The sequence below is a fragment of the Alligator mississippiensis genome, chromosome 8, assembly GCF_030867095.1.
Source record: "Alligator mississippiensis isolate rAllMis1 chromosome 8, rAllMis1, whole genome shotgun sequence".
NCBI lineage: Eukaryota > Metazoa > Chordata > Crocodylia > Alligatoridae > Alligator > Alligator mississippiensis.
In genome coordinates this window covers 22,483,420-22,496,717 of record NC_081831.1, presented here as the reverse complement: position 1 = coordinate 22,496,717, position 13,298 = coordinate 22,483,420, and the positions used below count along the sequence as shown (strand labels likewise).

Genomic DNA, 13,298 nt, shown 5'->3' with positions numbered 1-13,298 from the left:
CAAGACCTCCCTCTGCTGTGCAAGGAGCGCGATCCCCTGGGCCACAATCAGGGCCCTGTCACACCAGCCACTGCTCAGACCCCCTTAATTGGAGGGAGTGCCAATGGGGGAATGTGTGGGGGGCTAAGCAGGGGGAGAAGATGCCCCCCAGGTTGGGAGTGAAACATGTGGGGGGAGGGGGACTGGGAGGCCCTCAGGGTGAAGGCCTGTGTGTGCAAACATAGAGGGATGGGCTTGTGGATGTGTGTGTAAAGACTGCCTGTGTGGGGACTGTCTGGGATACAGCCCTACCCCCACATTGCGAGCTGGGGTTTCCAGCTGGGGGATGGTGCTGAGCTAGGGAGGGTCGGATTAGGGCAGGCGAGGCCACCCCTCCCCCAGAGGCAGGTGGGAGCCAGGAAACCACACCTCCCAAGGGGCTACACTTTGTCATGGAAATAAGAGGGAGCAGGTGAAAGGGTTCAACAAAGGGGATGTGCCCCCCCCCCCCCAGGCAGCTGGCAGCTATGGGGGGGCTACCCCCCCAGCCCTGCCAGTGCCTCTCACTCCCGACCCACAGCCCTAGTGCGCACACGAACACATGCATGCACACATACACAGGGCTGTGGAAAGAATGGCTCCTTTATTGGGTGAGACGCTCCCTCCCACCCCCAGCCACCCCGCCTGGCTCAGTTGGGAGCAGCAGCTCCTGGGATGAAGGGGAGACTGCTCCCTGCCCCGCCACGCATCAGTGCAGGGGTGCAAAAAGCACTGAAGCAGGTCCTGTCTGTCCATCTGTCCACAGGTCCAGCCAGGTGCTGTGCAGGGTACTCCGGGGGGGGGGGGGGGCGGCGAGAGGGGGGGCACAGCCTTGGTCCTGGCAAGGGAAGCATCCTCTGTGGTTTTTCTGGCACTGATCCATGGGCCTGCAGGGTAGGGAGGGAAGAGACCCTGAGAGCTTGCTGGGGGAGGAACAGGGGGTTCCCAGGGGAAACTGAGGCAGGCAGGCAGTGCCTCTCCCCCCCTCCGCAGGTGCTACCTCAGAGCTCGTCATGGTCACCAGGGGGGACTTCATGGGGCTCCTGGCAAGCGGCTGGGGTTTCCAAGTGCAGCATGTACTCGCAGCGGCTGGGCTCCGTGGCTGCTGTCACCACCGTCTCCTTCCCACACAACAGCTTCACCTGTGGTAAGGGGAAGCAGGGGCACAGGCTACAGCCCCGCCCTGCTAGGGCTAGCAGGGAGCAACTCCCTGCCCTGATGGGGGTGGGCAGGGAATTGCCCACAGCCCCTGGATGCCAGCCTGGAGGTGGGGTGGGCAGTCATAGCAGTGGCAGGAGAAGGGAGGGGGGGCACTCACACTAGTGCTGCGAACAGGGTGGGGGCAGGTGGGGGGCAGGGGCAGGTCTCACCATGGTGCTGCGGGCAGGGCCCTGCCAGCAGCCCGTCCCATGCTCATATTTCATGACGCTGAACCGGTCGTCCTCGGTGCCAGCCCAGGAGCCCCACGTCCTGTGGGTATGGCGGGTGGGGTGCACAGGCTGCATCAGCCCCTCTCCAGGAGCATCTGACCCCAGCAGCACAAGGTGGATTGGCAGGCGTGGGGGGTGCCAGCACAGCCCCAGAGGGTGGAGGGAGAAAGGGGGGGGGGGCAGCTCTTACCCTAGGTTGGTCTCAGACCCTCCGTGTTTCGGCTTTTGGGACACTCTCTTAAAGGGACAGAGCCGGTAAATGTATCTGTCAGGGGACAATGGGGGAGAAGCAGTGAGACCCGAGCCCACTCCTGTGGGGGCTCACAAGCCCAGTCTCCCCAACATTAAAGCTTCATCGCTGCTGTGGCAGCAGGTTTTCTGAGCCCCCTCCCCTCTGGATGGGCCCCAAAGAGGCTGCAGGGGACCTGTAGCTTGTCAGCTTCTCCCCAAGATCAGGAAAGAACCCAGGAGTCGGCTCCCAGCTCTAACCCCCCACCTTTCTCCCTGAAACTCTCATCCCCCTCCCCGCCCACCAATCCCCAGGCTGGGCCTAGAACCCAGGAGTCTGGACCCCTGGCAAAAATGAAGACAACTGAGCCAGGCCCCTCCCACAGGCCTCCCATTGCCCCTCACTACCCTCACCCAGCACCTACTCGCTAGTGCTGAGCTCATAGCACTGGCTGTAGAGGTAGGAGAACTCCCCATGGGGGCCGAAGTCAAAGGAGATCTCTTGCTCCAGGTTCCTAGAAGGCCGAGAAGAGGGTGGGGGGGGTCAGCCCATGCTATCCCAGGCTTGGCACCCATCCCTGTGGCCTCTTGGGGGGGAGGCAGAACAGGCCATGGGCCCATGACAGAGGTGAGGGGGGGGAGAGAGAGAGAGAGAGAGCGAGAGAGAGAGAGCAAGAATGAGCTGGCTGGAGATAGGACCCAGGAACCCTGGAAACCCACAGGGCTTCTCCCCTGCTCAAGGAAGGTGAACAACCCAGGAATCAGAGCTCCCCAGCTCAAAAGCAGCTCCTGCCCTGGCCCTCCTACCTGATGGACTCTTCCATCTCCTTCAGGGACCGCTCAGCTTCCTCAAACTCCTCCCGCGCCTTCTGGGCAGCTGCAAAGGGAGGTGGGAGGAGATGAGAGGGGAGGGGTGGCAGGCCTAGGATGGGAGGAGTTGCCCCCTCTCCCCGCTTCAGGTTCCAGCATTCAGCCTGAGAGGAGAGAGCAAATCCAAGAGCCTTGGCAACTCCCACACTTTGCTCACTGCCTTGGGGATTCACTGCCTGCCCCAACAGATACCCCAGGCCTCTGCCCCTCTGCAGAGAGGGGACCCAGGTGTCCAGGCCCCCAGAACCAGGGGAAAACCCAGGCATCTGGGCTCTCAACTCCCTCCCCGAGCCCTTTTACTCCCAGCTCAACCCCCACTGGCTTGTAGCCCATCAGTATTGGTGCCACTGTGCTGGTGAGTGCAGACATGTCCGACTGCTGACCCTTGGGGGCTCCCATGTGTGGCATGTGGGAGGGACACATGCGAGACCAGCTGTGGGAGGACCTGGGAGGACACATACAGAGGGCAGACCCTTCCGGGCCTGTCTCTGATGTCCAGGGTGGGACATGCCCCTTCCCTACCGTCAATTAGAGCCTGGGTGGCAGCGTCATAGGGCGGCATCTTTTCCTCCTCGCTCTCCTGTGAGGGGGGCTTAGCAGGGGCCACCTGGGGGCAGGAGAAGCAAGGGGGGGGGGGGGGAAAATCAGCCCAGGGGATACCCCTGCAGTCCTCCAGCACCTTCCCATTGTCCCCTGGGGGAGCAGACAAGTTGGGGGTGGGGAATCCTAGTGTATACCGTGGGCTCATCCTCCGAGCCTCCCTCATCATCATCTTCATCTTCCTCTTCCTCCTCCTCATCTTCAGGCACTGGCTCCAGGGGTTCAGCTGTGGGGGGCTCAGGCGCCACCTCAGCTGGGCCCTGGGGCAGAAGGAGGCATTGGCACAGCACCCAGACATCAGTGCTCCCTCCATGCCCTCCCCCACCATGGGGATGGAACCAGGCATCTGGGCTCCCAGCACCTCCCACCATGGGAAGGAGAGACAGCCAACCCAGGGGAGAACCCAGGTGTCTAGAGGTCTGTCCTGTTGCCCCTCCCCACCCAGGGGAAAGAAGCCAGGCATCCAGGGCTCCATCCATACACCCCTGCCCACCCCTAGGGGGAAACCCAGGCATCCAGAGCTCTGCTCCCCGGCACTGACCTCAGACTTGTAGTGTTCCTTGATTGCGGCCCAGACGGTGTCACGGAAGCCGGGCAGGTCAGTCTGCACCGTGTCCCCCAGCAGCGTCTGCCAGACAAGGCTCCATCACCACAGGCTCTCAGCTGCATCATGTCTCAGTTTCCCGCCCCCCTGCAAAGGGGGCCTCAGGGCTCCTGTGGGGCCCAGGCTCTGGCAGGGAACAGCTGGTGTCCTGCTTTGATACTGACTCTCCCACCCCCTTGTGCCTCAGTTTCCTCCAGCAGCAAAGTGGGGATGGGGGCTGGATGTGGCTATGAGCTGCTATCACCACCTACTGGTGCCGGTCTAGGGTTGCAAGTGAGGGGGGATGGAGGGGGATTGTTCAGAACATCTGGGTTCACTCCATCTCTGAAACAGGAGTGGTACCTAGTGGCTAGACAAAGAGCAGGAAAGGACCTGAGTGTCTAGGCTCCCTATCTCAGCTCCAAGAAGGGAATGGGGACTAGTGATTAGGGACAGCACAGATAGGAGTCAAGATGCCCAGGTTCTACCCCTGCTTTAGGAAAAGAATAGGACTGAACAGCTCAGGATAGGATAGGAAAGAGAATCTAGACACCTGGGTCCTCTCCCCAGCAGGGGCACATGGCAGATCCAGGCTCGGCACAACCCCTCCGCGGCTGGTGCCTCAGTTGCCCCCCGCCCCAATACCTGGGCCTCTGCCTCTGACAGGGTCCCGTCGCCATCCACATCCAGCTCTGCATGGGCCTGCAGCTCAGCCACTGTCACCCTGTGTGGGGCAGAGGGGAGCAGAATGTGAGCCAGGGGTAGCTGGGGCACCCTTGGAGCCACGTCTGTCCCCCTCCACACCCATCCCCACTCACAGGCCATTGCTGTCACTGTCGAGCTCCTCAAAGGCCTCGTGGGCTTGCGCCTGCTCCTGGGCTGCCTGTACCAGGGCCTGCTGCTCTGCTGGGACAGCAGGACTCAGGCCCTGCCCAGCACTGACCCAGGCCCCACCCTGACCCTGGGCCCACCCAGAACTAAGCCTACATCCCACCCAGCACCAACCCCCACCCCCTGCAAGCCCCATTCCCAAGACCCCACCCAGCACAGAAACAGGTCCCACTTGATGCTGACTCCAAACCATGCCCCTGGCATTGTCCATCTACCCTGCCCCACCAGGCCCCACCCCCTGGCTCTCCCCCACCTCCACTGCCCCAAATTGGTGGGGGGGAGCAAGATGTGGGGGCCACACTCACCCTCCCAGTGCTTGTGATGCATGTCCTTGGCCTCCTTCTCAGGCTTCTCGGCCGCCTCCTTAGCCAGGCGCAGTGCCCCCACCCGTTCCTCCTGCCCCCGCCTGCCTTCCTGCAGTTCCCCCAGTTGTTTCTGAGGGGGATGAGGGGCAGGGTGAGAGCTAGTTGAATGCTCCCCCTCCCCAGCCCAGCCACCTCCATTGCCTAGCATGACCCCACAACCACCCCCAGAGCTGGGGAAGGAACCCAGATGTGCAGGCTCCAAGCTCCTCCATACCAGTATCATCTCATCACCCCACCCCTGAGCTGAAGAAAGGACCCAGGTGTCCCTCCACAACAGTATGACGCCATCACCCCCTCCACCCTAGCATGGAGCTGGGAAAAGAACCCAGGCATCCAGGAGCCCCACCCAATCTCTCACCTGCTTCTCTTCACGGCCCTTGGTGGCCTCCTCGATCAGCACCTGCTTGAGCCGGAAGCCCTCACGTGCCACCTCTGCCATCTGCTGCAGTGCCTCACGCTCCCGCCGGCCCAGCTCCCTTGAGGAGGAGGGAAGGTGACCCCATGAGCCCTGTGCACCCCAGACCAACCCCACCTACCCCAAGCACCAGCTGCCAGGCACTGGGCACCCAAGGAACAGTGCAGGGGCCTCAAATGGGGCCAAGGCCTGTGCCCCCCCCATAAGGAGGCCAAAGGAGGTATCTGCCCAGTAGCCTGACTCATGGGGCTTAGCCCCTGCTCCCCCCCACATAGCTACCCCGCCACCAAGCCGTACTTGCAGGTGTTTTCACACACAGAGCCGCTGTTGTACTCGTCCGTGGCATCACAGCAGTCTGGTAGGTGGAGGGGAGGCAACAAGGCTCAGCTGGTTCTCAAACCCCTTCCTGACCCCATCCCCCTCCTGGCCTGACAGACCTCCCAAGGCCCCTCCTGCCCCCACAGGCCTTCCACCCCCTTCCTGACACCCCTAGGCCTTCCTTGCTTCCTTTCTACCCCTGCCAGACCCCCTCCTGCCCCTGCAGACCTCCTTGCACACTTCCTGATCCCCCTGCCAGCTTCTTCCTGCCCCCCCCAATTACCCATCCCCCTCCTGACCCCCTAGGCCTCCACAGACCTCCCAAGCCACTCCCCCCACTCACCACAGATGCCGTCATTGACACGGGACGAGGGGATGTACTGAGGCCGGAACCCAGCATTGGTGCAGTGGAAACGTCCATTGGGGCAGGCTGAAGTCCCTGGGGGGGGCAGGACACCTGAGTTTTACCCCCACCACCCTGGGGTGTATATGTGTTGCCAGGGGTGAGGGGGCAGCCAATGGAACCATGCTCCCCTTCCCAGCATGGATCATATGGGTTCCCACCAACAATCCCAGGGCTAGGACTGGGGACCCCAGATGCCCCCACTCCCAACAAATCCTCCAGGGTCTTCACACAATCCTCCTCGGTCTGGCACAAAGTAGACCAGGTCCCCCTTCCTGGATGGGAAGCTCAGAGCTTTACCCCCTCCTGCCCCCCATCTCAAGCAGGGCCCCTCCCCACCTGGCTCATCAGAGCCGTCGGGGCAGTCACAGTAGTCGTCATTGACCCACTCGAAGGCGATGGTTGTCGACCCATCCAGGCACGTGAAGGGCTTCATCTCATCATAGAAATGATGGTCTTGAGGGCAAAAACAAGGAGTCAACCACCTGAGCAGGGGCCAGCCCAGAGCTCCCCAAAGCCTGCCTCAAACAGGGGGAGCACCCAGGACAGCTCTGCCCACTAGGCATGCTGCCTCCTGTGAGGAGGAATCTTCACCTACTCGCCCCCCTCCCCAGCACCCACCAGTTTCCCCTGTCAGCTGAGACACCTGGGTTCTCCCCCAGCTACAGGTGCACAGACTTGTGGGTACAGCAGAAATGGCTGCGAATTCACCTCCGTTTCCCCCCTGCTACCAGGGTCCCGTCACTCACTGGTGAGGGAGACACCCCGGGGCCGCATCACCTCCACAGCACAGGCCAGGGCGCCCAGCAAGGGGCACAGCAGCACCAGCAGCAGCATCACAGTCAACGCACAAGGGTACTTCCTGGGGGCAGGGAAAGGATCAGTACTTCCCTGCACATCCCATATAGACCCCTATGTAGGAAGGGTCACCCTGCAGAGCCAGCCCCTCCCCTGTGGCTCCTATAAAACATCCTTTTCCCATCAAAGCCCCTGTAGACCCAGCTCTGTCTGCCTCTAGATGGGCCCTATAAGCCATGCTCTGCCACCTCACTACTCACTTCCTGTAGATACTACCCCACCCCAGCATGGCCCCTATAGAACACCCCCTTATAACCCCTATAGATCCTGTCCCACCCTCAGCAGAGTCCTCACAGACCAGACTGCAGCCCTACAGACCACACTCCCACCAGGGCCTCTACAGAACACCTCCTATGGCCCCGATACATGCCACCCCACCCCACAGCAGGGCCCCCTATAGACCAAGCTGCAGCCCCTATAGGCAATACCCAGCAGAACGGCTAGAGAACATCCCTCTCCAGCCCTTATAGATCCCACCCCAGAGCCAACAAGGCCCCTATAGACCAGACTGCAGCCCCTACAGATCCTGCCACACACCCAGTAAGGCCTCAATAAGAGAACCCCCAGATCCCTATAAATCTGAGCCCATTCCCAGCTGGGCCCCTTTAGAAGATCCCCCGTTAACCCTTATAGAGCAGCCCCCCAGCCATGGAGCCCCCACCCCGCCCCCATCAGGCCTCCCCGGGGCCAAGCCCCCGCGCGCCGCCGCTCCGGTACCCGTCACGTGAGGGGTGGGGGGGGGGAAGTCGCGCGGAGCCAAGTCCAGGACCACGCTCAAGAAACCGGAAGCGAACAGCATAGTGACTTCCGGTTCGGACTGGTATCAGGAAGGCGCGCGGCTGAGGGGGTGGGTAGCACAAAGGGAATGGCTTTGCTCTGCCGCCATCTTGAGAGTGGTGAGGGCCCGCAGGGGCGGCCATCTTGAATGTGGCGGCGGCAGCGCACAGGCAAGCGGTGCTCTCCACTGGTTACTATGAGAACCGGGGCGGCCATAATGACGCGTCGCTCCTGGCGGCCATGTTGAGTGTGGCAGGAGCTGCCCCGTCGAGCCCCAGATAACGACGAGTGGCCTCCCATCCGCGTGTGTCTGGGCTAGGGGAATGGAGGAGAGAGGCGGGGAGGACCCAGAGCCGACCTTCCTCCCATGGTGCTTGGCGACCCGTCCTCCTCCCGAACAGCCAATGGGAGGCTTTGGGTGGCGGTTGCCATGGCGAGCCAGGGAAGCTGAGGGGGATCCTTCGGGCAGATCCAGAACGGGGAGATTTCCGGGGGGAGCTCCTGGGGGGTCAGTTTGGAGGGGCAGGAGCCCAGGGCAGGCGGGGGCAGACCCCCCCCATCGCTGATCCACTACTGGGCTGTCCCGGGGCGCCCCTGCTGGCCCCCGCCGCCTCCATGCCGGCGACACTGGACCCCGCCGGGGTGAAGAGCTCAGTGCCCCAGCAGATCTCGGAGCTGCAGAGCAAGATCCAGTTGCTGGGTATGGGGGGCGAGGCTGGGGGGAAACGTGGGGTCGGGGGGGGTGCAGATCGGGAATGAGAAGCACTATGGTGTTGAAGGTGAGCCTGGAGGTCGGGAGTGAGGGTCACCATGAGGTAAAGGGGGGGGGGGGGGGCTGCAGGTTGGGAGTGAGGGGCACTGCCTGGTGTGGGTGGACCAATACAAAAATAAACTTGATGTCCGTGGTGATCGGGGCTGCATGTTTCCCCAAATCACTGATCAGGGCTCAAGCAAGGTCAAAAGGCAGCTGGGCTGGGCAGGCTTCATTGGCCCCCAGATGCCAAGCTCCAGCCAGGGGCACCTGCGGGGTACGTGCAGCAGTAACCAGGTGCCTCCTATCCCCCATGACAGAGGGTGACCGCAAGGCCTTCTATGAGAGTGCCCAGGGCACTGTGCAAAGGAACCGGGAAACGGCGCTGCGTCTGCACCGCGACAACAAGCAGTTACGCAAGAGACTGGCAGATGTCCTGGTGGTGCGTGAGACAAAGGGAGCTGGGCGGGGAGGGTGGGGAACACCCTCAGAGATGCAATTCAGGCCTGGCTCTGGGCTGGGAGACGGGGTGAAACACTGCGGGGGCTGCAAGAGGAGATGACACATACCAACATACAGCACCTGGTGCCCTGGCAGGGGCACCTCATTCTGGGCTGATCCTGGTCACAGGGTGGACTCACTCCCAGCCCCCACCTATAGATCACCCCACCTGATGGCTGGGAGTGCCACCCCCCCTTGTGTCTGATTGTGCAGGGAGATGAGAAGCTCATCAGAGAAGTGTTCCAGGACCGGGCAGCGGACAAAGCTGCAATGAAGAACAAAACTGGAGATGTGCGTGTGGCAGGGGGTTGTGGGGCAGAAGTGAGGGGCACTGGCAGGGTTGGGGGGGTGCAAGGAATTGCTGGTCAGGAGTGAAGGGACTGGCCAGGCTGGGGGGAGAAGGGGGCTGTGGGTTGATAGTGAGGGGCACTGGATGGGCTGGAGTGGGGTGAAGCTGTGTGTCAGGAGTGAGGGGCACCAGTACAGCTAGGGGGAAGGCAGTGAGGGGCTCTACCTTGGGAGTGAGGAGCATTGGCAGGGCTGGGGGGAACAACAGGGACTGTGAGTTGAGAGTGAGGGGCACCAAGCAGAGCTGGGGGGCACCAGGACTGGAGCTTCCCCCTGGCCCCCTTCCTCTCCTGATCTCCCCCCCCCAGGGTGCAGCAGAGCTGCTGCAACACCGCCTTGCGGAGCAGCGGAACCGGTTGAACTTGTTGCGGCATCAGACTGGAACACGGAGGCAGCGCCTGGCCCAGCTGCAGCTGCAATGGGATGCGGTGCGGGAGGAGCCACACCAGCCCAATCCTGCCACAGTGAGACCCAGGGAGGGACTGAGTCCCCAGGGCTGGGCAGTGGGGCAGCTCCCTCGGGTGTGGGAGTGGGCAGTTGGACATGATGTGGCTTTGTGGGTGTGCAGGGGCAGGAGCCTGGGCATGAAGCTGGGGGGAGGGAAGGGGGAGATCCCTCCTCCTGCCAGCTGTGCCAAGCCCCCCATGCCCCTCTTAGCCCCCTGCCCCAGCTGGATGCAGTGGGGGTGCCCTGGGGGCTGCTAGGACACATGCCCCATCTTGGGGGGGAAGGCTGAGGGGATTTCTTGTTGCCCGGGCCTTCTGTGAGCCTTGTGGAGACAACTGTCCCTACCAGGTGCTGCGGGGACTGGAGAACCGGCTGGAGAAAGCACAGCTGAAGGTGGAGGAGGCAGCACGCGTGGGTGCCCTGTACTTGCAGCTCAAGGCGCACATGCAGGTGGGCACAGCAGAGGAGGCTGGGGGGCCAAGCTGGGACCCCCAGACTGACCTCCACTGTGCTCCCCCCCCCTCACCTCCAGGAGCAGAGCCGGAGCAGGGGACCCCGGCTGGATGCACTGGAGGCCGAGGTCCGGCACCTGCGGCAGCAGCTTTGTGACCTACAGGGCACCAGGGCTGAGGCCCAGGCTGCCCGCAATACTGCACGGGTACGGGAAGGGGCTGTCTCTGCCCTCCCATGGGCACAGGGAGCCCTGCCCCCCACCCTCATACCTGTGCCTGGGTCTTGCCCCCCACTGCCCCTGGCACTCCCTGCCCCCTTCAGGTACTCACTGCCCCCATCTGCCCCACAGGAGCAGCTGGCTGTGCAGGAAGAGGAGGCAATGCGGGGACGGCAGAATCGGGAGCAGGCACTGGCTGAGCTGCGGCGCCAGGCTGAGGAGCGGCGGGCACAGACTGAACGCCCTGAGCGCCGGGTACGTACCTGCTGCATCCTCAGGACATGACCAGCCCCAGCTTGGGGAACCCCTGCACTGACCCACATCCCCCCACCAGGTGCCACGGGAGCGGGGATCAATGCCAGGCGAGGATGTGGCAGCCAGTGGAGGGGCAGGGGCCACAGGGCCCTCTCCCGGAACTGCTCAGCGCCTACTCGGTGCCCAGGAGACTTTCGACAAGGTTAAGGCAGCCACTGGTGTGGCCCGTGCCCAGGTAACGGGACAGGGAGAACCCAGATATCTGGGATCCCCCCACCCCAGGTTGACCCACTGCCCTCTCTGAGCTGAGGCAGAACCCAGGTGCCTGAGACCTGCCCCATAATACCCACCTGGGTCCCCCTCCCATTTGCCACCCCAACCAACTGCTTGGTTCTTGAAGGCAGTAACAGCATTCAAAGGTGTCCTCCCCATGACTGGGACCCAGGTGTCCAGGCCCCCACCTTCCCCTCCCCAGACAGAATCAAAGGGCAGCTACAGGTGCCTGCCCAGAGTTGGGTGCACTACGACCCCTCCTCCATCATAACTACTGTCCCCCAGAGCTGGTCACACTGGTGTGGAATGGGATGGGGTCAGGAGTCAGTAGCTGGCTGAGCAGGGGACTTGGGGGGTGGGAACTAACCAGCTGTACCAGAGGAGTGGGGCTGGGGGGTATTAACCCCTTCCCCCCCTGTGGCGGCAGGATGTGCTGGCACGGTTCCGGGAGCAGGAGGCGACACAGAGACGACTGCGACAGCTGGGCCAGGCCCAGGCCAAGGAGCTGGAGCGGCGGCGGGTGCAGGCAGCTGAGCTCCAGGCCAAACGCCAGGCCCTGGCCTACTCAGGGGATGCCCAACACACAGGGTGAGCCTCCCATGGAACCCCCCCACACTGCACCAAGCAGGGCCCAAAGCCTTGGTTTTTTGGGGGAGAGAGTGGGGCCAGAACCCCCCACTCATACTCCTCCCTGCCTCCTCCAGAGCCCAGCAGCTGCTGAGGGAACTGCAGGGCCAGCTATGGGAGGCTGAGGGGCGGCGCGATGCAACGCGGCAGCGGCTGGAGGGGGCTACGAAGGTGCTGCTGGCAGCTGGCACTGGCTTGGAGCACCTGGCCAGCAAGGTGCAGCATCTGCCCCTGGTGAGTGCCCCCCTGATCACCCCTGGGGCACAGGGTCAGTGCTGGGGGGTCCATGTACATCTGGCATGGGGTGGGGAGAGCCCGGATGCTTGGGTTTCCTCCCCAGTTCCAGGAGGGGTGTGACATCTGTGCCCAGCCCCTCTGCATGCCTCAGTTTCTCCCCTACCCCCTACGCACAGACCTGAGACCCCTTCTCCTTCCAGGAGAGTGGGCACTGGGCAGAGCCACTGCCCCCACCAGGCTCCCGTGAGCACCTGCCTGAGCTGCTGGGGCGTACGGCGAACCGGTTGCAGCAGCTGCAGGAAGCACTGGAGGGACACGATCAGACTGTGCTGTGTCAAGCTGTGGCCCATGAAGAGGTGGGACCCAGGCCCCACATGCACTGGCTGTGCCCCAGCAAGCCCTACCCACCACATACCTGTCCCTGCCTCCAGCTGTATCCCACAGTTAACCCTGCCCCAGAAAGTGCCAGGCCCTGCCTAGGCCCCACCCCAGCCCCACCCCACCACAAGCCCCACCCACTTCTGTACTACCACACCCCTTTGGCTCCACCCACATCCCCCAAGCCCCACTACAAGGCCTACATGCCCTGAATTGAATTAGCCCTGCCCACAGGCCCCATGCACACTGCACCTATGTCACATGACATGTGCCAGTTGTCCATGTCCCCCATCCCGTCCCTGTCACCCCCCTAGTCCCCCCCTGCACCATGCCTGAGCTGACAGGGCATCTCCTGCAGTTCCAGGCCCAGCTGGAGGGGTGTCTGCCCAGTGCCAATGTCCGAGTGGCTCTGCCCAGCCCCCGCAAGCCAGATGCCTACTATGGTGAGTAAGGGGCATGTAAGGGGGCACATGCAAGTGGGCATGTGTGTACAGGCGTACATGCAAGGGAGCATGGGCCACACATGTAGGCACAAGCACAGGCAAGGGGGCAGGGGGCACATGTGTGGGCATGATGGGGGAGCTTGCACACCCTGTGCAGCCCCTGGGGGGGAATGAGGGTGTATGGGGGGGGTGTCCCTTCCCCTCTTACCCTTCTTTCCCCCCACAGAGGAGGAGGCAAGTGGGGAGGATGAAGCTGAGGTGCTGACCCGTGCTGCCCTCAAGCACCAGGCACAGCAGATCCTGGATGCCCATGGCCCGCGCCGCCCCCGTGCCCGCCACAAGGATCCCAAGGCTTAGTGGCCCCCTGCCCTGGGGTCATGAGGCAAAAGTCAAGGTGGTGGTAGGAGGAATAGAGCCCCAGAGCCCACTCTGCCTAGGCATTGTCCCCCTTGTTCCCCCCCCCCAATAAAGCTGAAACCTACAGCCCTGGCTCTGTGTGGTGTGACCCCCGGGGGTGGGGAGGCTGTGCAGGGGTAGGGGTGGGAAGGGGGCTGCGGGTCAGGAGTGAGGAACACCGGTGGGTCTGTGGGCGGAGGAGGGGGCATCGGGCCC

General features: G+C 63.0%; 2 protein-coding genes across 4 annotated transcripts; one reads left to right on the top strand and one right to left on the bottom strand.

Moving 5' to 3' along the window:
- Nucleotides 1-603: 603 nt before the first annotated feature.
- On the bottom strand, nt 604-7,914 carry PRKCSH (protein kinase C substrate 80K-H). Of its 3 annotated transcripts, none has more exons than XM_014595002.3 (18): nt 7,697-7,914; nt 6,871-6,983; nt 6,461-6,577; nt 6,062-6,157; nt 5,698-5,755; nt 5,344-5,461; nt 4,926-5,055; nt 4,548-4,635; nt 4,375-4,453; nt 3,688-3,774; nt 3,284-3,406; nt 3,069-3,153; nt 2,484-2,553; nt 2,102-2,191; nt 1,639-1,713; nt 1,389-1,488; nt 1,019-1,160; nt 604-905 (listed from the first exon to the last, which is right to left on the bottom strand). In XM_014595002.3, the coding sequence occupies exons 1-17, from the start codon at nt 7,897-7,899 to the stop codon at nt 1,020-1,022; spliced, it is 1,773 nt and encodes a 590-aa protein (XP_014450488.1). In that variant the 5' UTR covers nt 7,900-7,914; the 3' UTR covers nt 604-905; nt 1,019. The 3 variants fall into 3 exon arrangements, with proteins under 3 accessions (XP_014450488.1, XP_006262411.2, XP_019338368.1); XM_006262349.4 differs by having other exon boundaries at nt 4,548-4,632; XM_019482823.2 differs by lacking the exon at nt 7,697-7,914 and having other exon boundaries at nt 6,833-6,899.
- Nucleotides 7,915-8,013: 99 nt separating this feature from the next.
- ODAD3 (outer dynein arm docking complex subunit 3) lies at nt 8,014-13,169 on the top strand. The gene is made up of 13 exons (XM_006262350.4): nt 8,014-8,456; nt 8,828-8,949; nt 9,222-9,299; nt 9,665-9,820; nt 10,152-10,253; nt 10,336-10,461; nt 10,606-10,728; nt 10,808-10,963; nt 11,429-11,589; nt 11,706-11,862; nt 12,066-12,221; nt 12,602-12,686; nt 12,913-13,169. Exons 1-13 carry the CDS (start codon nt 8,372-8,374, stop codon nt 13,041-13,043), a joined length of 1,638 nt encoding a protein of 545 aa, XP_006262412.3. The 5' UTR covers nt 8,014-8,371; the 3' UTR covers nt 13,044-13,169.
- The last annotated feature ends 129 nt before the right edge of the window (nt 13,170-13,298 follow it).